Source organism: Hyperolius riggenbachi, chromosome 4 (assembly GCF_040937935.1).
Source record: "Hyperolius riggenbachi isolate aHypRig1 chromosome 4, aHypRig1.pri, whole genome shotgun sequence".
In the NCBI taxonomy this organism is placed as follows: domain Eukaryota; kingdom Metazoa; phylum Chordata; class Amphibia; order Anura; family Hyperoliidae; genus Hyperolius; species Hyperolius riggenbachi.
In genome coordinates, this window is record NC_090649.1 from 142,148,876 (window position 1) to 142,172,069 (window position 23,194).

Consider the following 23,194-nt stretch of genomic DNA (forward strand, 5'->3'; position numbering starts at 1 on the left):
AAGTTTGCAGGTGGGCCCCTGGACACCCACTAGGCCCCAAGCACCTGCCTAGGTTGCCTGGTGGATGATCCTGCTCTGTTCGTCTGTCTCATGCATTAGCTCTCCTTACAGTTAAGGTGGAAGTAAATAAGCTTTGTGAATCACCCCATTGTGCCTTTCTGGTTTACTGTGTATTGGTGACCTGTCATGTCACTAGAAGTCATGCCTGATATGTGTCATTCCAGAGATGGGCCATAACAGTGCCGATTACATCCATATACTTACTGAAGCCGTGAAGTTAAGTGTGTCAGACGCTTCTTGGTATTGTGCTGACCCTGCCGTTGTGCCAGTTCCCACTGAAGAACTTATTAGTAAAGCATATGCCACAGGACGGTCCAAATATATTAATTTACAGAGGTAAGTTGTTTTCTCTGCAGTACAGCTACAAGTATGTTGCACATGAAAAAGCATCAGTTGGGTACCAAAAGAAAATTCAGCTGCCTCTATACATGAAAGACCATTATTCTGGTGGAGTTTAACCTCCTTTAGGGCAGGGGTCCGCGGCCCACTGCCGGTACGTTGGACGTTCCTCTTGACCTCCCCCCGCCCGTCCCCCCCACGGCTGCCGCTGCTGTTACCTCTGGCGGCCGCTTTATCTCTTATATTCCTCTCTCTTCTGCCCGGCCCCGTGTAAGTGATTCACAGCAGCGCGCCCCGCAGCTGCTGTGATGATGAGGGAGGAAGCAGAAGAGAGAGCGGTTCCCATAGTAACGGCGATACACATCGCCGCTACAGGAAGCCGCGGTCTCTCGTCTCCTGCTTCCTCCCTCATCATCACAGCAGCCGTGGGGCGTGCTGCTGTGAATCACTTACACGGGGCCGGGTAGGAGAGAGGAATATAATAGAGAAAGCGGCTGCCGGCTAAGGTAACAGCAGCGGCGACCACTGGCTAAGGTAACAGCAGCGGCGGCCACGGAGGGGGGGGGGGGACGCTTATACTGGGGCATTACCTACCCGTACTGGGGCACTATACTACCAATACTGGGCACTCTACTAGCTATACTGGGCACTATACTAGCTATATATTGGGCACTATACTGGGCACTCTACTGGCTATACTGGGCACTCTACTAGCTATACTGAGCACTCCACTAGCTATACTGGGCACTCTACTAGCTATACTGGGCACTCTGCTGGCTATACTGGGCACTCTGCTGGCTATACTGGGCACTCTGCTAGCTATACTGGGCACTCTGCTAGCTATACTGGGCACTCTGCTAGCTATACTGGGCACTCTACTAGCTATACTAGACACTATACTGGGCACTATACTAGCTATACTGGGCACTATACTAGCTATACTGGGCACTATACTACCTATACTGGGCACTATACTACCTATACTGGGCACTATACTAGCTATACTGGGGCACTACCTACCCATACTGGGCACTATACTAGCTATACTGGGCACTTTACTAGCTATACTGGGGCACTACCCATACTGGGCACTACCTACCCATACTGGGCACTATACTAGCTATACTGGGGCACTACCTAACCATACTGGGCACCATACTAGCTATACTGGGGCACTACCTAACCATACTGGGCACTATACTAGCTACACTGGGGCACTACCTACCTATACTGGGCACTATATTAGCCATACTGGCCACTATACTAGCTATACTGGGCCACTATGCTAACTATACTGGGGCACTATACTAGCCATACTGGGGCAACTAAACTCCCCCCCCCCCCCACACTGTCCACTAGGACATGCCGACTGCCCAACCCCCCCCCCCCCCCCCCCCCCCCATCCCGGGTGAAAAATTTGGGCAGAAAGTGGTCCCCGGGCCGCAAAACACGATATAAACTCAAGATCAAATTTACAAGTCTGCATACAGTGTGAAAGAAGGGGAATAGGGATCACATAAGGCCAAAGCACTCCTGAGCACAGCCTATCACCAGAGTGTGGGTACTCATACACTCCTGAGCACAGTCTATCACCAGAGTATGGGTACTCATACACTCCTGAGCACAGTCTATCACCAGAGTGTGGGTACTCATACACTCCTGAGCACAGCCTATTACCAGAGTGTGGGTACTCATACACTCCTGAGCACAGCCTATCACCAGAGTGTGGGTACTCATACACTCCTGAGCACAGTCTATCACCAGAGTGTGGGTACTCATACACTCCTGAGCACAGCCTATTACCAGAGTGTGGGTACTCATACACTCCTGAGCACAGCCTATCACCAGAGTGTGGGTACTCATACACTCCTGAGCACAGCCTATCACCAGAGTGTGGGTACTCATACACTCCTGAGCACAGCCTATCACCAGAGTGTGGGTACTCATACACTCCTGAGCACAGCGTATCACCAGAGTGTGGGTACTCATACACTCCTGAGGACAGCCTATCACCAGAGTGGGTACTCATACACTCCTGAGGACAGCCTATCACCAGAGTGGGTACTCATACACTCCTGAAGACAGCCTATCACCAGAGTATGGGTACTTATACACTCCTGAGGACAGCCTATCACTAGTGTGTGGGCACTCATACACTCCTGAGGACAGCCTATCACCAGAGTGTGGGTACTCATACACTCCTGAGGACAGCCTATCACCAGAGTGTGGGTACTCATACACTCCCGAGGACAGCCTATCACCAGAGTGTGGGTACTCATACACTCCCGAGGACAGCCTATCACCAGAGTGTGGGTACTCATACACTCCCGAGGACAGCCTTTCACCAGAGTGTGGGTACTCATACACTCCTGAGGACAGCCTATCACCAGCGTGCGGTACTCATACACTCCTGAGGACAGCCCATCACCAGAGTGTGGATACTCATAAACTCCTGAGGACAGCCTATCACCAGAGTGTGGGTACTCGTACACTCCTGAGGACAGCCTATCACCAGAGTGTGGGTACTCATACACTCCTGAGGACAGCCTATCACCAGAGTGTGGGTACTCATAGACATTTGTTTATATACCGTATATACTCGCAAGCAAGCCGACCCGCATATAAGCCGACCCCCCAACTTTTACCCAAAAAACAGGAAAAAATTATTGACCCTCATATAAGCCGGGGGTAGGAAATGCTGGATTGGTGCAGGCCGTGTGATCCCCCCAGTGTGTCCCAGTATAGCTAGTAAAGTGCCCAGTATGGGTAGGTAGTGCCCCAGTATAGCTAGTATAGTGCCCAGTATAGCTAGTAACGTGCCCAGTATGGTGCCCAGTATAGCTAGTAACGTGCCCCAGTATAGCTAGTATAGTGCCCAGCGTAGGTAGTATAGTGCCCAGTATAGCTAGTAACGTGCCCCAGTATAGCTAGTATAGTGCCCAGTATAGCTAGTAACGTGCCCCAGTATAGCTAGTAACGTGCCCCAGTATAGCTAGTAAAGTGCCCAGTATAGCTAGTAACGTGCCCCAGTATAGCTAGTATAGTGCCCAGCGTAGGCAGTAACATGCCCCAGTATAGCTAGTATAGTGCCCAGTATAGCTAGTAACGTGCCCCAGTATAGCTAGTATAGTGCCCAGCGTAGGTAGTATAGTGCCCAGTATAGCTAGTAACGTGCCCCAGTATAGCTAGTATAGTGCCCAGTATAGCTAGTAACGTGCCCCAGTATAGCTAGTATAGTGCCCAGCGTAGGTAGTAACATGCCCCAGTATAGCTAGTAACGTGCCCCAGTATAGCTAGTAAAGTGCCCAGTATAGCTAGTAACGTGCCCCAGTATAGCTAGTATAGTGCCCAGCGTAGGTAGTAACATGCCCCAGTATAGCTAGTATAGTGCCCAGTATAGCTAGTAATGTGCCCCAGTATAGCTAGTATAGTGCCCACAATAGTGGCCAGTATAGCTAGTAACGTGCCCCAGTATAGCTAATATAGTGCCCACAATAGTGGCCAGTATAGCTAGTGACGTGCCCCAGTATAGCTAATATAGTGCCCACAATAGTGCCCAGTATAGCTAGTGACGTGCCCCAGTATAGCTAGTATAGTGCCAGCGTAGGTAGTATAGTGAAGTGTGTCTCCCCTGCCGCCTACACCCCCCCCACCCACCCCCCGCCGCCGCCGCTACTATTACCTTAGCTCGGCGCCGCTCCTATTCCCCTGTCCTGCTCGTATAATCCACAGCAGCGCGCCCCACGGCGGCTGCTGTGATGAGGGAGGAAGCCGTAGAGAGAGCGGCTTCCTGTAGCGGCGATGTGTATCGCCGTTACTATGGGAACCACTCTCTCTCTACGGCTCCCTCATCACAGCAGCAGCCGTGGGGCGCGCTGCTGTGGATTATACGAGCAGGACAGGGGAATAGAAGCGGCGCCGAGCTAAGGTAATAGCAGCGGCGGCCGCGGGGGGAACGGGGAAGCGGAGGGGGGCTTCATTTTTTAATTTTTTTTACACACTCGCAAGCAAGCCGACCCCCCAACTTTTGACCCACTTTTTGAGGGTCAAAAATTCGGCTTGCTTGCGAGTATATACGGTACTTGTCCCTGTACTTGGGCAGAACAGCTCTAGAAAACCAAAGCTAAGCATTGCTAAAGTGGGAGGGATATGGAGGCTGACATATTTATTCATTTTTTAATCGTTGAAAGTTGCCTGGCTTTCCTGCTGATACTGTGCCTCTAATACTATTAGCCATAGATCCTGAACAAGCAGGCAGACCAGGTGCTCTGACATGTATGTTTTAGGTGTGTGCTTTAGACATCCATCACAGCTGACTAGATACTGTCTTCACCCCCTCATGGTAATAATAGGCCAATCGCTTCTATTCACCTACCCCCCCCCCCCCCCCCCCCTACAAATAATTAGGTTGTTAAAATGGGATAAAACTTTGACATAACATTCAATAAAAAATGTGCTTTCCTACGTTTTATTACCCATGCAGTTATCACATTTGATTTTGTGCACAAGTAATATTGTCTGTCTACAAATTATAGATTCCCAAAGTACAGTTTATCTTCTCTGAAAGCTGCCATTGCATTTTATTGCATAGCTGCTTTATTTATATATTGAAATGTATTTAGTGATCACTTCTCTTAGCTCTTTCTGCTTTTCAGCTCAGTACAGCTCAGTTTGCTAATGTTTACTAAATGTATCTGACAGCAATGTAAACAAAAGTTAATGTTATCACTTCTTCGAGAGTGCGACCAGAAGCTGCCCACTGAAGCAAGGAGCTTTCCACTGAAGAAGAAAGTGCTGTGTTTAACTATTTGGATACTGTTCTGCTACAATTTTTTTGTGGTAGTAGATTTTATGCTGTAAATAATATTTAAGAGCAAAGAGGAAATGCTGAGTTTCATATCACTTTAATTATAATAATTGGACCAAATATTTCACTCCACACAAAAAAAAAATCTTAGAATTCTGAATGCCACAAGCATGAGAGATCTAAGGTACGTGTAACGATTGGTGTCAGCAAGCACCGCTATTCTGATTATTGGTGATCTGCAGTATCACCAATAATACAGATGCTATACCTGATTATATGGTGATCTGCAGAATCACCAATAATGCAAGTATAGCGTGACACGATACAATCTTATGCAAGAGGGTGCTTGGTACAATAGAGTATCTCTATAGGGTACAGAGATACAACCTCCAGCAACCTCCAGCAAGCTGGAACAGCACACAACAATAATAATATACAGTGTAAATTCAAGTCTGTGGAAATATCCACCACACCGTAATTCCTCAGAGGTGTGTTTACCCTGTGTGTGAGATGCTCCAAAGGACGGAGTGGAGAAGTCTCGGCCTCTAGCAGCAAGGGTTTGCTAGTGGCGGTCGTCTCAAAGAGGCAAGCTTCTGATAGAACCCTACAGTGGGAGACGTTCCACTGAAGGGAGAAAGGTCAGACAAAATGAGGTTCGGCAACAGATCAGGCGGCAGCAGTACAGAAACGTGAGACAAGAGAATAGTCGGAAACCAAGCCAATAGTCGATAACGGTACGGGCTGGCGAAGTACAGAATCAGGAAGCAGAAGAGTAGTCAAGACAGGCACAGAATCATACATGATAAATCAAACAGTTTAACCAGTTCGGCCTTTCTGGACGAGCTTTCTCGTCCAGAAAGGCACTGCTACTTTCCCTGCGTGGTGCGCGCGATCGTGCGCCCGCGCGCGCACCCGCCGCCGGCCGCTAGCCCCCCAATCAGTGAATAGGAATATAATTCCCATTCACCGATCTAACTTCCCCGCAGAAATACCGACGCTTTCTATCCAGAGAGCGTGGTATTTCTGCCCCCCAGGAAACAACTCCCCTGCATTTAAGTTCCTGGATGCGACATCGTTCGCATCCAGGACTTTTCTCACTGTGGCCATCTTGTGGCCAAATAGTAAACTGCACCCACACACAGTTTTAATTAAAGAGTTACATTATCTTACATTTAAAATTAGCAATTTCCCTCCCACACCAAAAATTACCCACATACACTTTTCATTAAAAAAAAAATAAAAAAAAAAAATACAATAAAAAAATAAAAACATCATAAATAGTTACCCGAGGGTCTGAACTTTTTAAATATGCATGTCAAGAAAGTATGTTATTATATTATTTACAATTATAAGCTTATAAATAGTGATGGACGCAAATTGAAAAAATGCACCTTTATTTCTAAATAAAATAGTGGCACCATAAATTGTGATAGGGACATCGTTGAAACGGTGTAATAACCGGGACAGATGGGCAAATAAAATACATGCGTTTTAATTACAAAAATTGAAGAGAGAATCGCACACCACTGTGGAGGTGCCGGACCATAAGGGACTGATAGCAAAAAAATCAAAAAAGGTCCGCACACTCACGTGATCCAAGATCAAGCTTTTATTCAACCAGCGTGACACAAGTCCACTCCATAGACCGACGACTCGTTTCGGGGCCCGTGGGGTCCCCTTTGTCAAGGTACAACAGTACAGAATGGTTACCAAAACAAAACCTTGATCTTGGATCACGTGAGTGTGCGGACCTTTTTTGAGTTTTAATTACGGTAGCGTATATTAATTTCAAACTATAATGGCCAAAAACTGAGAAATAATGAATTTTTTTCATTTCTTTCTTAATCTTCCTGTTAAAACGGATTTAGAAAAAAATAATTCTTAGCAAAATGTACTACCCAAAGAAAGCTTAATTAGTGGCGGAAAAAAACAAGATATAGATCAATTCAGTGTGATAAGTAGCAATAAAGTTATAGGCAAATGAATGGGAGGTGAACGTTGCTCGGATGCATGAGATTTTCGGCACTGCGGCGCTGAACCGGATAATATGTGTATATATTGGCGATAAACCAATATATAACACAATATCAGAGACAAGGCTGACTAGGTCTGAGTGCTGACACAGGGTATCGCAAACACAGACGAAGTGTGACTGAAAAGCACTTCCTTATATACTGCCTGGGAGAGAAGTCTCCACCCCAGGCAGCAACCAATCAGAGCAGGCTAAAATGTCAGCTGACCTCCCGGTCAGCTGACACGCTTTCTAAGAGTATAAAGGCATGTCTGTTGTGCGTGCCCGCCCCCTAGAGGCAAGATGGCAGAGCCCTGGTGAGCAGCATGCTGGTGAGTTTGGAGCAGAGTGCTCGGACGGGTTTGCGCAGCGGATGCGTACGAATTTTCGCATCACGCGTTGGAAAGTCCGCTTGCCGGATTGGATGCGACCATATTTCCGCAATCCATCCGGCGTTGCGGATTTTTCATTACAGTACGCTTATCGGGTCCATAATTAAAAGCAATAGGAAATGCTTGGAATTTGTTTAGAACCAATTATCATGTACTACATTTGTTAAGGGGTACTTGTGATAATGTTTACTATGCTGGGGGTACTTAGTGAGTACAGGGTTTTAAAACACCAGGTCAAGAATCAAATAAAATATCGCCGCTTAAAAGGGCTAACACCTCAACATATCCGAGATAACCTTAGATTTGATGAATTGACGGACTCCAGCTTGGATCCTGATACTCTGGTGTTTAAATACAACAAATGTGTGTCCTCCACCTTTGAGACCATTGCTCCTCTGCGCACCAAATATCTTACTCCACACCATCATGCACAGTGGTTTGATAACGCTATAAAAGAGCTGAAAAGACAAGGCCGAAAACTTGAGAGGCTGTGGCGCAAATCTCAGTCCCCAGAAGACAAACATGCCTTAATCTTCCACTTGAAGAGCTACCAAAAGGTAATCACGGGAAAAAAATCATCCTTTCTATCACAAGAGATTGCAAATGCAGTTAACAAGCCAGCCCAACTGTTCCGCACAGTGGAAAAACTCTGCAACCCAGCATGTCAAAAACTTAATATCGAGTCTTCAAAGGACCTCTGTGACCAATTTGCCCATTTCTTCACAGACAAAGTCTCCGCTATGAGGTCCGCCATCCAACTTACAGCATCTGAGCCTAATATAGCGCCGAAGACCATTAGCAGAGACAACGTAACACCTTGGTCAAACTTCAAAGAAATTGATGAAGAAGTCACATCAAGCATCCTCCTTCACGTCCGCCTAACTACCTGTGACCTGGATCCTGGCCCAACACAGTTCATGTTGAACTGCCCCGACCTGTTCGTACCGGTATTCCTCAAAATTGTTAACTGTTCCTTACAATCAGGGATATTTCCTGCTTTACTGAAGGAAGCAATCATCAGGCCTCTCCTCAAAAAACCCTCCCTGGACCCAGATGCAATGACCAGCTACAGACCTGTCTCTAACCTCCCTTTTCTGGGCAAGCTAATTGAAAAAGCTGTATACCTCCAGCTAGAAGCCAGAATCCTACAAAATAACAGTTATGACCCATTCCAGTCTGGCTTCAGGAAACACCACAGCACTGAAACTGCCCTCATTCAAATATGCAACCACCTGCTCATGGCAAGAGACAGAGGAGAGTGCTCGATCCTCATACTGCTAGACCTTTCTGCAGCCTTTGACACAGTTGACCATGACATCTTGATAAACAGGCTACAGGAATACTGCGGCATTGATGGCATAGTACTTCAGTGGTTCCAATCCTTCTTGAGTGGCAGAACCCACAAAGTGTCTGTGGGGCCCTTCCTGTCCACCCCTGTAACACTTAAGTATGGGGTGCCCCAGGGCTCAATCCTCTCTCCCCTGCTTTTCACGATTTACATGCTACCGTTGGGAAAACTAATCCAAAAACATGGCCTGACATACCACTGCTATGCAGACGACACCCAACTATATCTTTCCTTCAAGCCTGGTGTGACAGACCCAACTCTAACTATAAACGCCTGCTTACGTGAACTACAGTAATGGATGAATGACAACTGGCTGAAACTAAATGCAGACAAAACTGAAGTCCTTCTGATTGGAGGGCAGAGCATGATAACAAAACAACTTAACTTGCAGTCTTCACCACTGGGAATAGGAGGCACGGATCTACGCAGCTCTGATCATGTGCGTAGCCTGGGAGTTCTAATTGATGGGGATTTAAACTTCAGAACTCAAATCTCTGCTGTGGTGAAATCATCCTATTTTCACCTGAAGAACATTGCAAAAATCAAGCACCTCATACCCCCAGAAGATCTGCCAACCTTAGTCCACGCCTTCATCACATCCCGACTGGAGTACTGCAATGCTCTCTACACTGGCCTTCCAAAAAAGGTCTTGTACCGCCTACAGCTGATACAGAATACTGCTGCCAGACTGCTAACCAACCAACCCCGTCACTGCCACATAACGCCAGTCCTGCATTCCCTTCACTGGCTACCTATAGAATGGAGGGTCCTATTCAAGATCGGCCTACTGACATTTAAATCCCTGAATAATCTAGGCCCTGGATACATGAAAGATATGTTACAGCTGCGTAGCAATCCCCGCATTCTCAGATCCACAGGTTCTAATAATCTAGTCATACCCAGAGTCCACTTGGAAACTTTTGGTCCCAGAGCCTTCTGTCATGCTGCCCCTACGTTTTGGAACTCCTTACCTTAACAGATCAGGACAGCCCCATCCCTGGACGTGTTTAAATCCAGACTGAAAACCCACCTGTTCAGTTTGGCATTTGCAGAAATATAACTTTTGTTGTGTGAATACTTCATCCTACTAATTACTGAATCTGAGAGAGCCTAAGCGCTTTGAGTCCTATGGGAGAAAAGCGCTATAGAAATGTTATTGTATTGTATTGTATTATTGTAAAAGGGGTACATACCAATATAATGTTGAGAAACACTGCATTAGATCATACCGTAATTATTTCATATTGTTCATGGGAGTAACTCAACATATTAGTACACAATAGTATCCCTGTATAGTTTTGTTTTTGTTATATTAAGTTTTAGTTGTGTTACCCTGAGCATTGTCTTTATTATGAAGGTGAGTGTTGGCTTAGCCAGAAGCTTTTTATTATACAGTATTTGTTGGTAGGAGATAAGACCTTGCTCAGGAGGTGTGGTACTTTGACCTGCATGTTCGCACGTACAGTCTGTTATAACATTATATTTCATTTATGTTTATATTCACTGGGCAAATATTTGCAGATGTTCACACACACATTATAAAGCGTATGCAAACTGTAAGTTTGTTTTCTTGATATTGGAAAATAAGATGTTTCAATAAAAAAAACTAAATACAGTAGAATCCCTTCATAGTAAACTCCAACGGACAGGGAAAAGTAGTCTACACTATCAGAAGTGTACTATATTAGAATTAGTCATACATTGTATATTTATACGGACGCATTTGCTGGGACCTGAGGACTGAGTTATATCCAGAGGTTTACTATACCAGAGTTTACTATAACGAAATTCTACTGTATGAAAATAAACTGTGTATCCTGGCTGTCCTGCTGATCCTGTGCCTCTAATACTTGAAGCCACAGACCCAAAACAAGCATGCAGATCAGGTGCTCTAAAAACACATGCTTGTTTTAGGTGTGTGATTCAGACACTACTGAAGCCAGAAAGATCAGCAAGAAAGAGGCAATAAATATGGCAGCCCCCATATCTCTCTCACTTTTAAAAAAAAGATTTTAATTATATACCACTGGTGTTGTATTTTTTCTTCTGTATTCAATCATTGCCATCACATTGTATTTGTGTGTCGAGACAGCATTATTTCCTAAACACGATTCAAAGGGTTGTCATAGTGTTTGTGTGGATAAAACTTTGAGATGTTGTGTGGATAGTAGTGATGAGCACTAATTTTGTATACTCGTTATTTTGCATCCCAGTTCACAATTAGGATGCAAAATTTCAGAAAAAAAATCGTATTTAATTTTGTAATCTTAATCGGGAACGGTAATTTCGCAATTATGCGTAATTTCATGCCGACGAGGAAAGATGTTTTTTTAAACTCTGTAAAATTACATTTTTGCACAAATTTAAAAACCATTGTTCCTTTGAATTTTTAAAACTATTTTTTTTTCAAAAGCGACAAGGTTTTTTTTTAAAAAAAAAAAAAAATCTGTTTTGAATTACAGATTGTCCCCGATTTACGAACGTTCGACTTACAAACGACCCACCGATACGAACGGCATGGATTCTGTGTTTCCATGGGAACAAGTCAAAAACATTTTTTTCAAATTGGACATGTAGTTTTTGAGAAAATCAATTTTAAAAAATTCTAAGAAAATATGGCTTTTAAGCTTCTATAAACAGGTACAAAGAGCAGAGGTAACACAGAGGGGGACACTGGAGGCACAAGGGAACACAGAGGAGGTACAGGGGACAGAGATGTCACAATGCTCCGAGTTAAGAACAGATTCAGGTTAAGAATGAACCTACAGTTCCTATTTCGTTCGTTAACCGGGGACAACCTGTACTTTTGATTCGCAAAATTACAAATGAATTACGTGAAATCAATAATTATGTGTGGCTGTAATTGTGAAATTTTACACAAAATGTACGTAATAGTAATGAGCAGATTACACCCATTACTAGTGGATAGATTAGGACTGCACTTGTCCTTAACGAAGGAAGCCATCTACTTCATCCAAAACAGGATTTACTGGCCAAAAATGCTGAATCCTGTGGGTGTGATGAGTAAGCAGAGTCAGAATTAGTAAAACTTTAAGGACTGCTATTGCGAAAATTTGTAAAATTTAAAATACATGTAAACTCATACAAAGAAGAAGTACATTTCTTCCACATTAAAATGAGCCATACATTATATTTCTCTCATCTTATTGTCACTCACAGTAAGTACTAGAAATTTGACAGAACCAACAGTTTTTGGTCTAGTCCATATCATCATGGGGGATTCTCAGCACGGCCTTTATTTTTTTTTGTAAAGACACTACTTGAAAAGGATATATACAAAGATATTGGCCAGCCTCCCTGCTCGCTGTGCACTTTTATAGCAGTTGAATGGAGCAACTGCCATTTACTAATGGCTTTTGAAAATAAAGAAAACCCTGAGAATCCCCCATGAAGAGATGGGTTAGTCAAACCCTGTCGGTTCTGTCATATTTCTACTACCTACTGAAAGTGACAGCAACATAGGATAAAGGTAATTTATAGCTCATTTTACTCTGGAAGAAACATACTTTTATTTGTATGTGTTTACATGTATTTTACATTTTACAATTTTCGCAATAGTGGTCCTTTAACTGGTATTTACCGGACAACCAGTAGATTCCTCATACAAGTTAACAAACGCTACCCAATGACTTGACTAGTCATGATCATTACTGCTACATAAAACTATATGAATAGAAGTAGGAATTTGTGCTTCTTTTCACGTCTTTCTGCATATCATCGGATCCTGGAACCAGTAGATGGTATAGTTAAACTGATACTGAAGCAAAAATAAATTTATGAGATAATAAATTGTATGTGAAGTACGGATGAGTAATAGAACATTAGTAGCAAAGAAATGAATCTCGTGTTTTTTCTTTTTTAGTTATACAGTATAGCTATATTTATAACATTGCATCATTCTGTCATTTTTGCAGTTTAGAAACCACACTCTGTAGTTTAAGCTGTAAAACAGAACAGAGCTAATGACTCTTTGAACTTTCCTGCAGTAAAACCTTATCACAAGCTGTCTCACACTGTTTCTTGGCACCGTCCTGGCGGTTCTTTAATTCTGCCAAGTAGGCAGAAATACATTTTTTTTTAAGTTTTTTGTTTTGTTTCATGTAAAGCTACCAGAGTGGTAGCTACATGAAACAACACTAGAGGGCGCATGTGTCCCTCTAGTGCGATCGTCGCCGGCATCAATAGCAAACGTGAATGCGTATGTAACGCGTTCCCCTGTTTGGCTTTTCCTGTCACCATGGCGACGATCGGAATGACGTCATGGACGTCAGCCGACGTCCTGACGTCAGACTCCTCCGATCCAGCCCATAGCACTGGCTCTGGTGGGGGTGCCCCTTCTGCCGCTGCGTGCGGACGATCGCCGCAGAGCAGCGGCGATCAAGCTGTACGCGCGGCTAGCAATCTGCTAGCTGCGCGTACAGCACTTTAAATGAGGCAAATCGCCCCACCAGGGGCTGAGATATCCTCTGCGGCGGCTTACCCCGAGCTCAGCTCGGGGTTACCGCTAAGAGGGTTAAGCTATTCAGAAAAATAGGACACAGTTTGTAGAAGCTCTTTTGCAAATAGAACAACTCAAGTGTTTGACTCTTACTGTACTCTTAAGGGGCCCATACACCTAACGATTTTCCCGCCGATATATAGCCGATCCGATCACAGTGATCGAATCGGCTGTGAAATCGCAGCGCACACCGCTGACCGAACAATCGATTTCCGTCCGAAATCGATCGTTCCTGTCGATTCCCGTTGATCCGTCCGTGCGGAAGATTTTTCTCGATCGCCGGCGGGTCGGGAGTGTGCGTCGATAGCGGAGTAGGAATGCCCGACGACCAACGCAATACAGCGGGTATACATTACCTGCTCCGGCCGGCGCGAGTCCCCTGGTCCCGGCTGTCTTCTTCTCCGCTCCGGACCGTTCCTGCAGTTACACAGAACTTCCTGTCCCGGCAGGAAGTTTAAACAGTAGAGCGCCCTCTACTGTTTAAACTTCCCCTGGACAGGAAGTTCAGTAGCTGCAGGAACGGTCCGGAGCGGAAAAGATGACAGCCGGGACCAGGGGACTCGCGCCGGTGGAGCAGGTAATGTATGCGGGGGGGGGGGGGGGCGATTAGCTCCACAGATTGTGATCGGTTTCAGGCTGAAATCGATTCACAATCTGTTTGTAGTAAGGTGGCCATAGGATCCCTCTCTGATCAGATTCGATCAGAGAGGGATCTATATGTTGGTCGAATCTGATGGCAAATCGACCAGTGTATAGCCACCTTAACTGTACTGGACAATGTGAGTCTTTTTTCTTTGCTACTAATGTTCTATTTGTTATCTGTACTACACATAAAATTCATGATCTCATAAGTTTATTTTCTCTTCAGATTTGCTTTAAAAGCCAAAAGTCTTTATATTCACTAGGCTCAAATTATGGACTATATCCTACTTGCAGGGTCGGCTCTAGTTATAATGGGGCCCCTGGGCAAAATTAACCTGGGGGGCCCCCTGAACACCCCTCATAAGTGCCATTAGGGCCCTTTATTTCTTATTAACTTTACCACCAGGGCACCCAACTTAGCTGCTGGGATCCACCAGGTCTCCCGGCAACTTTACTGTTGTCCCTGTGGCCCCAGCAGAGTTTTTGGCAGCATAAAATCCTGCCGGCTGCCTTGGCCTAGAACCCTCAAACATGTGTATGAGGCTTTATTCACTGTTGTATGGAGGATATGGACACTATTGTCTGTCCCATCAATACAACTTTTCAGCCTTGCTGACATTTTACTGGAAGCATCTTAATGGTGTAAAATCATCATGTCAGTAAATCTATGGAAGTTGCAATAAAACCTTCAGAAGATACTTATAGTCTGCATGGATATGCCCCATGTAGTATGTGATTATTTACCAATTTATGGACGCCCTACATGTCATTGTTGTGAACTAAGTTAATAGCACTTGCGGTAAGGTAAATGTTGGTGTAACTTCTGCCCTCTAAGCTATTAAGATTTATAGGCAGTAGATGACTTCATGGCCATAGCAGAGTCCCTTGTGATGCTGGTACCAGTGTGTGCATGTGTACTCTAGATAAAGATGTTTGCTTATCTTAACTGACTGGGTTGCACCATGGAAATTACGTGGCCATAAAAGGGATGCAGACTTTGGAACCTTTGAACTTTTCTGTCCTCCAACAATCACCCTTTGTGTTGATGCAAAACATGACACAGCAGTGCCACCTAGGAACCCACCCATACAGTATGACTGTAATCTGTGAAGACTGTTACTCACACACAGCACACACAAGAATTGTCATATTTGTGACTTCTTACATAATCATCTTTTATATCCTTTCTTTTTTCTTTTCCTTACCTTTTTCTTTTTATATAGCCATCTATGCTTGTGGTACTAACACATTTTTAGCCTTTACGTCACTGAATAACCTCATGGCTCACAATCCTTGATCATGTCCAGGACCAGTTTCAGGGAAGCAGACTAATCTACTAGTGTGTTTCTGAATTGTGGTAGGAAAGCAGAGCTACCATGGGGAGGACATACAAGCTCTATGCAGACAGTTTCATGGCTGGGATTTAAACCTAGGGTTGAAGTGCTGCAGGAGAAGAGTGGTAGCTTTTCTGCCTATCTATCTATCTATCTATCTATCTATCTATCTACAGTGGTTTGCAAAAGTATTCGGCCCCCTTGAAGTTTTCCACATTTTGTCACATTACTGCCACAACCATGAATCAATTTTATTGGAATTCCACGTGAAAGATCAACACAAAGTGGTGTACATGTGAGAAGTGGAACGAAAATCATACAGGATTCCAAACATTTTTTACAAATAAATAACTGCAAAGTGGGGTGTGCATAATTATTCAGCCCCCTGAGTCAATACTTTGTAGAACCACCTTTTGCTGCAATTACAGCTGACAGTCTTTTAGGGTATGTCTCTACCAGCTTTGCACATCTAGAGACTGAAATCCTTGCCATTCTTCTTTGCAAAATAGCTTCAGCTCAGTCAGATTAGATGGACAGCATTTGTGAACAGCAGTTTTCAGATCTTGCCACAGATTCTCGATTAGATTTAGATCTGGACTTTGACTGGACCATTCTAACACATGGATATGTTTTGTTGTAAACCATTCCATTGTTGCCCTGGCTTTATGTTTAGGGTCATTGTCCTGCTGGAAGGTGAACCTCTGCCCCAGTCTCAAGTATTTTGCAGACTCCAAGAGGTTTTCTTCCAAGATTGCCCTGTATTTGGCTCCATCCATCTCCCTATCAACTCTGAAAAGCTTCCCTGTCCCTGCTGAAGAGAAGCACCCCCAGAGCATGATGCTGCCACCACCATATTTGACAGTGGGAATGGTGTGTTCAGAGTGATGTGGAGTGTTAGTTTTCCCCGACACAGCGTTTTGCATTTTGGCCAAAAAGTTCAATTTTGGTCTCATCTGACCAGAGCACCTTCTTCCACATGTTTACTGTGTCCCACACATGGCTTGTGGCAAACTGCAAATGGGACTTCTTATGCTTTTCTGTTAACAATGGCTTTCTTCTTGCCACTCTTCCACAAAGGCCAACTGTGTGCAGTGCACGACTAATAGTTGTCCTATAGACAGATACCTCCACCTGAGCTGCAGATCTCTGCAGCTCATCCAGAGTCACCATGGGCCTCTTGACTGCATTTCTGATCAGCGCTTTCCTTGTTCGCCCGGCGGATCGCTGGTAACCAGTCTTATCACGCGAACGATAGTCTGTACACACGTCGGATTTGACGTGCGAACGACTGAACGACGGGACGTTCAAACGACCCGACGTTCAGAAAAATCCGACGTGTGTATGGGCCTTTACAGTTGTGCCATACTCCTTCCATTTCTGAATGATCGCTTGAACAGTGCTCCGTGGGATGTTCAAATCTTTGGAAATCTTTTTGTAGCCTGCGCCTGCTTTAAATTTCTCAATAACTTGATCCCTGACCTGTCTGGTGTCTTCTTTGAACTTCATGGTGTTGTTGCTCTCAATATCCTCTTAGACGACCTCTGAGGCCGTCACAGAGAAGCAGTATGTGTACTGACATTAGATTACACACAGGTGCACTCTATTTAGTCATTAGTACTCATCAGGCAATGTCTATGGGTAACTGACTGCACTGCAAGGGGGCCGAATAATTATGCACACCCCACTTTGCAGTTATTTATTTGTAAAAAATGTTTGGAATCATGTATGATTTTAGTTCCACTTGTCATGTGTACACCACTTTGTATTGGTCTTTCATGTGGAATTCCAATAAAATTGATTCATGTTTGTGGCAGTAATATGACAAAATGTGGAAAACTTCAAGGGGGCCGAATACTTTTGCAGACCACTGTATGTATATGTATATGTATATATATATATATATATATATATATATATATATATATATATATATGCTTTTACTGCTCTGTTTCCTCTTTCTTTTTTTTTCTAAATGTATTTCCTTTTTTCTGTTATTTTCTAGCATTCTTGTCCACGGAGTATGAGAAAGCGGTATGAGAAAGCAGTTTGTGTACATCAAGTGCTTCTTTGAAGCAGATCTTTATTTCTGAGCTCACGCAAACATAATAAAATTATTATGAAAAAGAAGCACTATTATAAAATTATAAAATTAAAAGTACATTTGTATAAAAAGTGCTTTTTATCAGAGTAAAATGCACTATAAATTACTTTTCTTTTGTTTCTGTTGCTTACAGCAAGCAGTAAAACATCTGGCTGATCTGACATTTTGGACTAGTCCATCTCCTCATGGGGGATTCTCAATATTTTCTTTGTTCTGTACAAAAGCACTTCCTAGAAAGCATCTATACAAGGACGCCAGCGATCGCTACTTGCTTGCATACTATTTAGGCAGTTGCCATTCTGGAAGTGCTTTTAAAAATCAAGAAATCCCAGAGAATCCCCTATAAGTGACAGAGACAAAGGAAAAAAAATATATAGTGCATTTTTCTTTGGAGCATAGGGACATGTTATTTACATCCATGTAAATACTAACCTCTACCAAGTTCATGTTTCGTAGAAACCAAAAATCTTTACTCATTAATCATACATTTTATTTTGCCAAATGCGATAATGTCTTTAATTTTGTATGCAGTGTAATGCCCTGTCTTGTGCAGTGTGTCACACTGTTCCATTGTTCTTTCATTCAGAGCGTCAGAAGACACTAGCCATGGATCTCCACTGAATACAGGAAAGGACACTGTATACTTTGCTGTTGTGGACTCAAATGGCAATGCCTGCTCATTTATCAACAGCAATTATGAGAATTTTGGCACAGGGCTAGTGCCTGAAGGCTGTGGGTTTGCATTACAGGTGATTAGCATTTTTATTTTACATTCAACACTCTTATGCCAGGTTTATGCTGTATATGGTTTGAAAGGCAGTGTGCAGCACGTGTTTTATCTGCTCATCTACATGTTCTGACCAAATTATAAACACACTGGAAGAGCGGATAACAATTATGTCTGAATGTACGTTAAAGGGGCACTACAGCGAAAAACTGTAAAATTTAAAATATATAATACCATATACAAATAAGAAGTACATTTTTTCCCAGAGTAAAATGAGCCATAAATTACTTTTCTCCGATGTTGCTGTCACTTACAGTAGGCATCTGACAGAAGTGACAGGCTTTGGACTAGTCCATCTCTTCATAGGGGATTCTCAGCAAGGCTTTTATTCTTTATAAAGATATTCCTGAAAAAGGATTTAAACAATGATGCTGGCCAGCCTCCCTGCTCGCTACACAGTTTTTTGGCAGTTGGACAGAGCAACTGCTATTCACTAAGTGCTTTTGAAAATAAATATATCCCTGAGAATCCCCTATAAAGAAATTGACAAGTCCAAAGCCTGTCACTTCTGTCAGATTTCTACTACCTACTGTAAGTGACAGCAACATAGGGAAAAGGTGATTTATGGCTCATTTTACTCTGGAAAAAATCTACTTCTTATTTCTCTGTTTGCACATATTTTAAATTTTACAGTTTTTCGCTTGAGTGCCCCTTTAAGTTGAATCTTGCTTATATATGGGCCTTTAGATAAGAAGCTGCATATTGGCAGTCTGGGTCACACCACTTCCACAAGGCAATGCAAAAAGGGAGCTGACGCTGTACAATTTGCACCTTTCGTCCGTATTTCTCTCCCATATTGATAAATATTGCCTCATGTTGGTCATAGATGTCCAGGCCCAGTCATGATGATCTTCCCAACATGATGAATAGCTGAGCACATACAGTGACTGTCAACCACCAGCTTATGAATGCAGAGACTTTCCAGCAGGTTGTAGATTACGAACAAATATTTAAGAAATTTCCACAAGGTCTGGTGCTCAGCCTAGTACCTCAGTCACTCTTTTAAAATGTCACTTCTAAGGCCTGGGTTGTGTATGACTGCATTCGTTTATAAATACAATAAAGAAATAATTAGTTTTGGAATTTTATAGCTTTTCAGAGCACATAGAGCCATTTAATGATCATTTGCTCTCAGAGGATCTCACAATTTAATACAGCTGGCCATTATCCTCCATGACCAGTTTTGTGAAAAGCGAATTAATCTACCACTATGATTTGGGAATTTGTAAGGATGCAGAAAGATCTGAATGATAACTTATCATGCCACACATATAATAACCTTGGTGGCAGGGGCGTAACAATAGACCCTGCAAGGGAATGCAGTCGCAGGGGGGTCTGGAAGCCTCAGGGGGCCCCGTGGGGGAGAAGCTTCTTTTCACTTTCCTAAAAGACTGACAAGTAAGGGCACGGAGAGAAAGAAAAATTTTCTGCACTCCGCACAATTGTTCTAATGATTGCATCTGCTGAGCCACTAATAAGGAATAAAAGTTTTGTAGACAAAGATTTGTAGACAGCCCCTATTCAGTGTGCAGCAGGGACTTGTGTACAGTGCTTAGCCCCCAAACTCTCTACCCCTCCCCAAGTGTTCTGTACTGTAGTGATGCAGGAGGAGTCTGCAGAGCCAGTTCTGCTTCATCGGTGATAGAGTGCGTGTAATAAGCTCAGGGTGGGAGCGCACGTGTCGGTTTTCTGTATGCATTTTCTGCACACGTGTGTCTGTGTGAAAACATGCACATTTTATCAAGCTGTGCCAGCAAATCCACCTGGCCTCTTTTGGCTATGGCCAGTTTTACACTTGTAATACAGCAAAGTCCCTGTTATCAGGAACTCAGGCAACCGGAAGTCTCAACTAACCGGCATTCCTGAGGGAAAACTGTGGACTTTTTTTGGGGGGTGGGGTTAGGCAGGTTTGGAGGCATTCAAATACTTACCGAGCCTCCAGCGACGTGTTGTAAAATTCCTGCAGCTCCCAGCTGGCTCCTAGCAGCTTTCTGGCACCATGCATGGAAGCTGCGGGTCAGGTGACACTCTGGCATGCGTGCTCAGATGACGCTGGAAATCTGCTAGGAGCTGCAGGAAGTCTACAAGACAATGCTAGAGGCTCTGTGAGTATATGGGGGGGTTGTGCTTTTTCAGCCGGTTGCTCAAGCAGCTGGCAGGCAGTCACATGTATCCCTGCTGGTGTCGACTACCGGGGACTCTGCTGTATAATGTTTCATGTATTGACTTTATAACACATATTTTATTTTACACTATTATACAACTGTGACACATTTGCTGCAGACTTCTTACGAAGGACATTGAACTAATCATATCTCTTAAAATGACCTCTAGTTTTCCTCAGTAGTCCAAAATGTATATTGACACAATTACTAATGTTGAATAAACATGATAAGCAGGAAAACCGGGTGTGACGCTGTGCGTGTCAGCTGTTGCTCACTCGCTACATTATCACCAAACACTCTAAAAACCGACATATGGCACATTCTTACTTTTTTCTCCATTGTTTATACACCATTTTAGTTGTGCTTTTAGTGCTATCCCACGATGAGAGGAAATAAAAGGATATTTTTTTAAAAAAGTATATTTTTTATTTGTTATTTTTCCAAGAACAGATTTACAGCAGCTAACAGAGCTGTGATAAAAACAAAAACAAGAACCTTAGTCCTGGTAACAGCTGAACAGGCATCACACCATTCAGTGGCGTTCCTACCATAGGGCGGCAAGGGGCAGGGCGCTCCGGGTGTCGGACGTCCCAGGGGGTGTCACCAAGGCCTCTCACAGAGGGGGGAGCAACACAGAATGGAAGGGTAGCGGGGAAAGCGGCGGGGAGGGGGGCCAGACCCCTCACCTGGGTCCCCTCCTTCTGGCGCTTCCCCCCGCCTATTTAGCAGCAGCTTAGAGAAGCGGGCGGAGAGGACTTACTCACCTGCTTCCTGCGTTATAGGCGATGGCGCACAGCGTCATCGTCACATGACACTGGTCTCCACCGCTCACTGTGCTTTCTGATTAGCGGAAGCACAGTGAGCGGCAGAGAAGTCGGATACCAGTGTCATGTGACGCTGACGCTGTGTGTCATCGCCTGGAAGCAGGTGAGTAAGTCCTCTCCGCCCGCTCCTGCCCGCTTCTCTCAGCTGCTGCTAATTAGAAGGGGGGAAACGCCAGAAGGAGGGAACCCAGGTGAGGGAGGTGTGGGGGGCCTGACCCCTCCTTCCAAGCTTCCCCGATACCGGGGGCAACTATACTACTGGGGCAACTATACTAGGGGCCACTATACTAATACTGGGGCAACTATATTACCTACACTGGGGGCAACTATATTACCTACACTGGGGGCAACTATACTAGCTGGGGGCAACTATACTAGCTATACTGGGGGCAACTATATTACCTCTTCTGGGGGCAACTATACTAGCTATTCTGAGGGAAACTATACTAGCTATACTGGGGGCAACTATACTAGCTGGGGGCAACTATACTACCTACACTGGGGGCAACTATACTACCTACACTGGGGGAAACTATATTACCTATTTTGGGGGCAACTATACTAGCTATTTTGGGGGCAACTATACTAGCTATTTTGGGGGCAACTATATTAGCTATACTGGGGGCAGTGGTGGCGCCAGGGGGGTGCTGAAGCACCCCCTAAAATTCTCCAAGCACCCTATTAGCACCCCCCAGCGTGAACTGACTTTCACAGTTCACCGACAGCAGCAGCCAGCAGCTCCGGCAGAGCAGGGCTACGGTAAAATGGCGCCCGAAGCCCTGCTCTGGAGACTTTGAGTCTGCAGTGCAGGGCTTCGGGCGCCATTTTTCTGTAGCCCTGCTCTCAGCGCGGGAGTTGCAGGTTAGGAACGTTGCTGGCTGACTGCAGAGGATCGTGGGAGCTGTGCGCCGGACGGAGGCCAGGACAGGAGGTCTGCTGTGCTGCAGGTGAGTAAATGTATTTTTTTTTTTTTTATTTATATTAGCAGGTGTATCGTGTATGTTCTGGCCAGGTATGCTACATGATTGAAGTGTTTTCTGGCCAGGTCTGCCACATGATTGCATGTATTTTCTGGTCAAATCTTCCACATGATTGCATGTATTTTCTGGTCAAATCTTCCACATGATTGCATGTATTTTTTGGGCAAATCTGCCGACATGATTGCATGTATTTTCTGGGCAAATCTGCCAACATGATTGCATGTATTTTCTGGGCACATCTGCCGATATGATTGCATGTATTTTCAGGTCAAATCTGCGGACATGATTGCATGTATTTTCTGGGCAAATCTGCGGACATGATTGCATGTATTTTCTGGTCAAATCTGCCGACATGATTGCACACATTTTCTGGCCAGTTCTGCCACATGATTGCATGTATTTTCTGGTCAAATCTGCCACATGATTGCACGTATTTTCTAGTCAAATCTGCCGACATGATTGAACGTATTTTCTGGGCAAATCTGGTCACATTACGTGTATTTTCTAGAGAAAACCTGCACAATTTTGTGAATTTTCTGGGGAAAGGGTCACCAAAACTTTGGCCCCACTGTCTTTGCGTTGCACTTTTAAAGGGAACCCGAGGTGGGAATAATATTGAGGCTGCCATATTTATCTCCTTTTTAAGCAATACCAGTTGCCTGCCGTGCTGGTCCTCTGCCTCTAATTCTTTCAACCATAGCCCCTGAACAAGCATGCAGCAGGTCAGGAGTTTCTGACAATATTGTCAGAACTGACAAGATTAGCTGCATGCTTGTTTCTGGTGTAATTCAGTTCACTGCTGCAGCCAAATAGATCAGCAGGGCTGCCAGGCAACTAGTATTGTTTAAAAGGAAATAAATATGGCAGCCTCCATATCACGCTCAC

General features: G+C 44.2%; 1 protein-coding gene across 1 annotated transcript in view; it reads left to right on the plus strand.

The window, feature by feature from the left end:
- The window catches only part of LOC137571517 (glutathione hydrolase-like YwrD proenzyme), a 115,392-nt gene that overhangs the window by 83,788 nt on the left and 8,410 nt on the right, over positions 1 to 23,194 (plus strand). The window contains exons 8-9 of the mRNA XM_068280742.1: positions 225 to 396; positions 18,140 to 18,302. Coding sequence (XP_068136843.1) covers positions 225 to 396; positions 18,140 to 18,302 — 335 coding nt within the window. The remainder of the gene's footprint in view (positions 1 to 224; positions 397 to 18,139; positions 18,303 to 23,194) is intronic.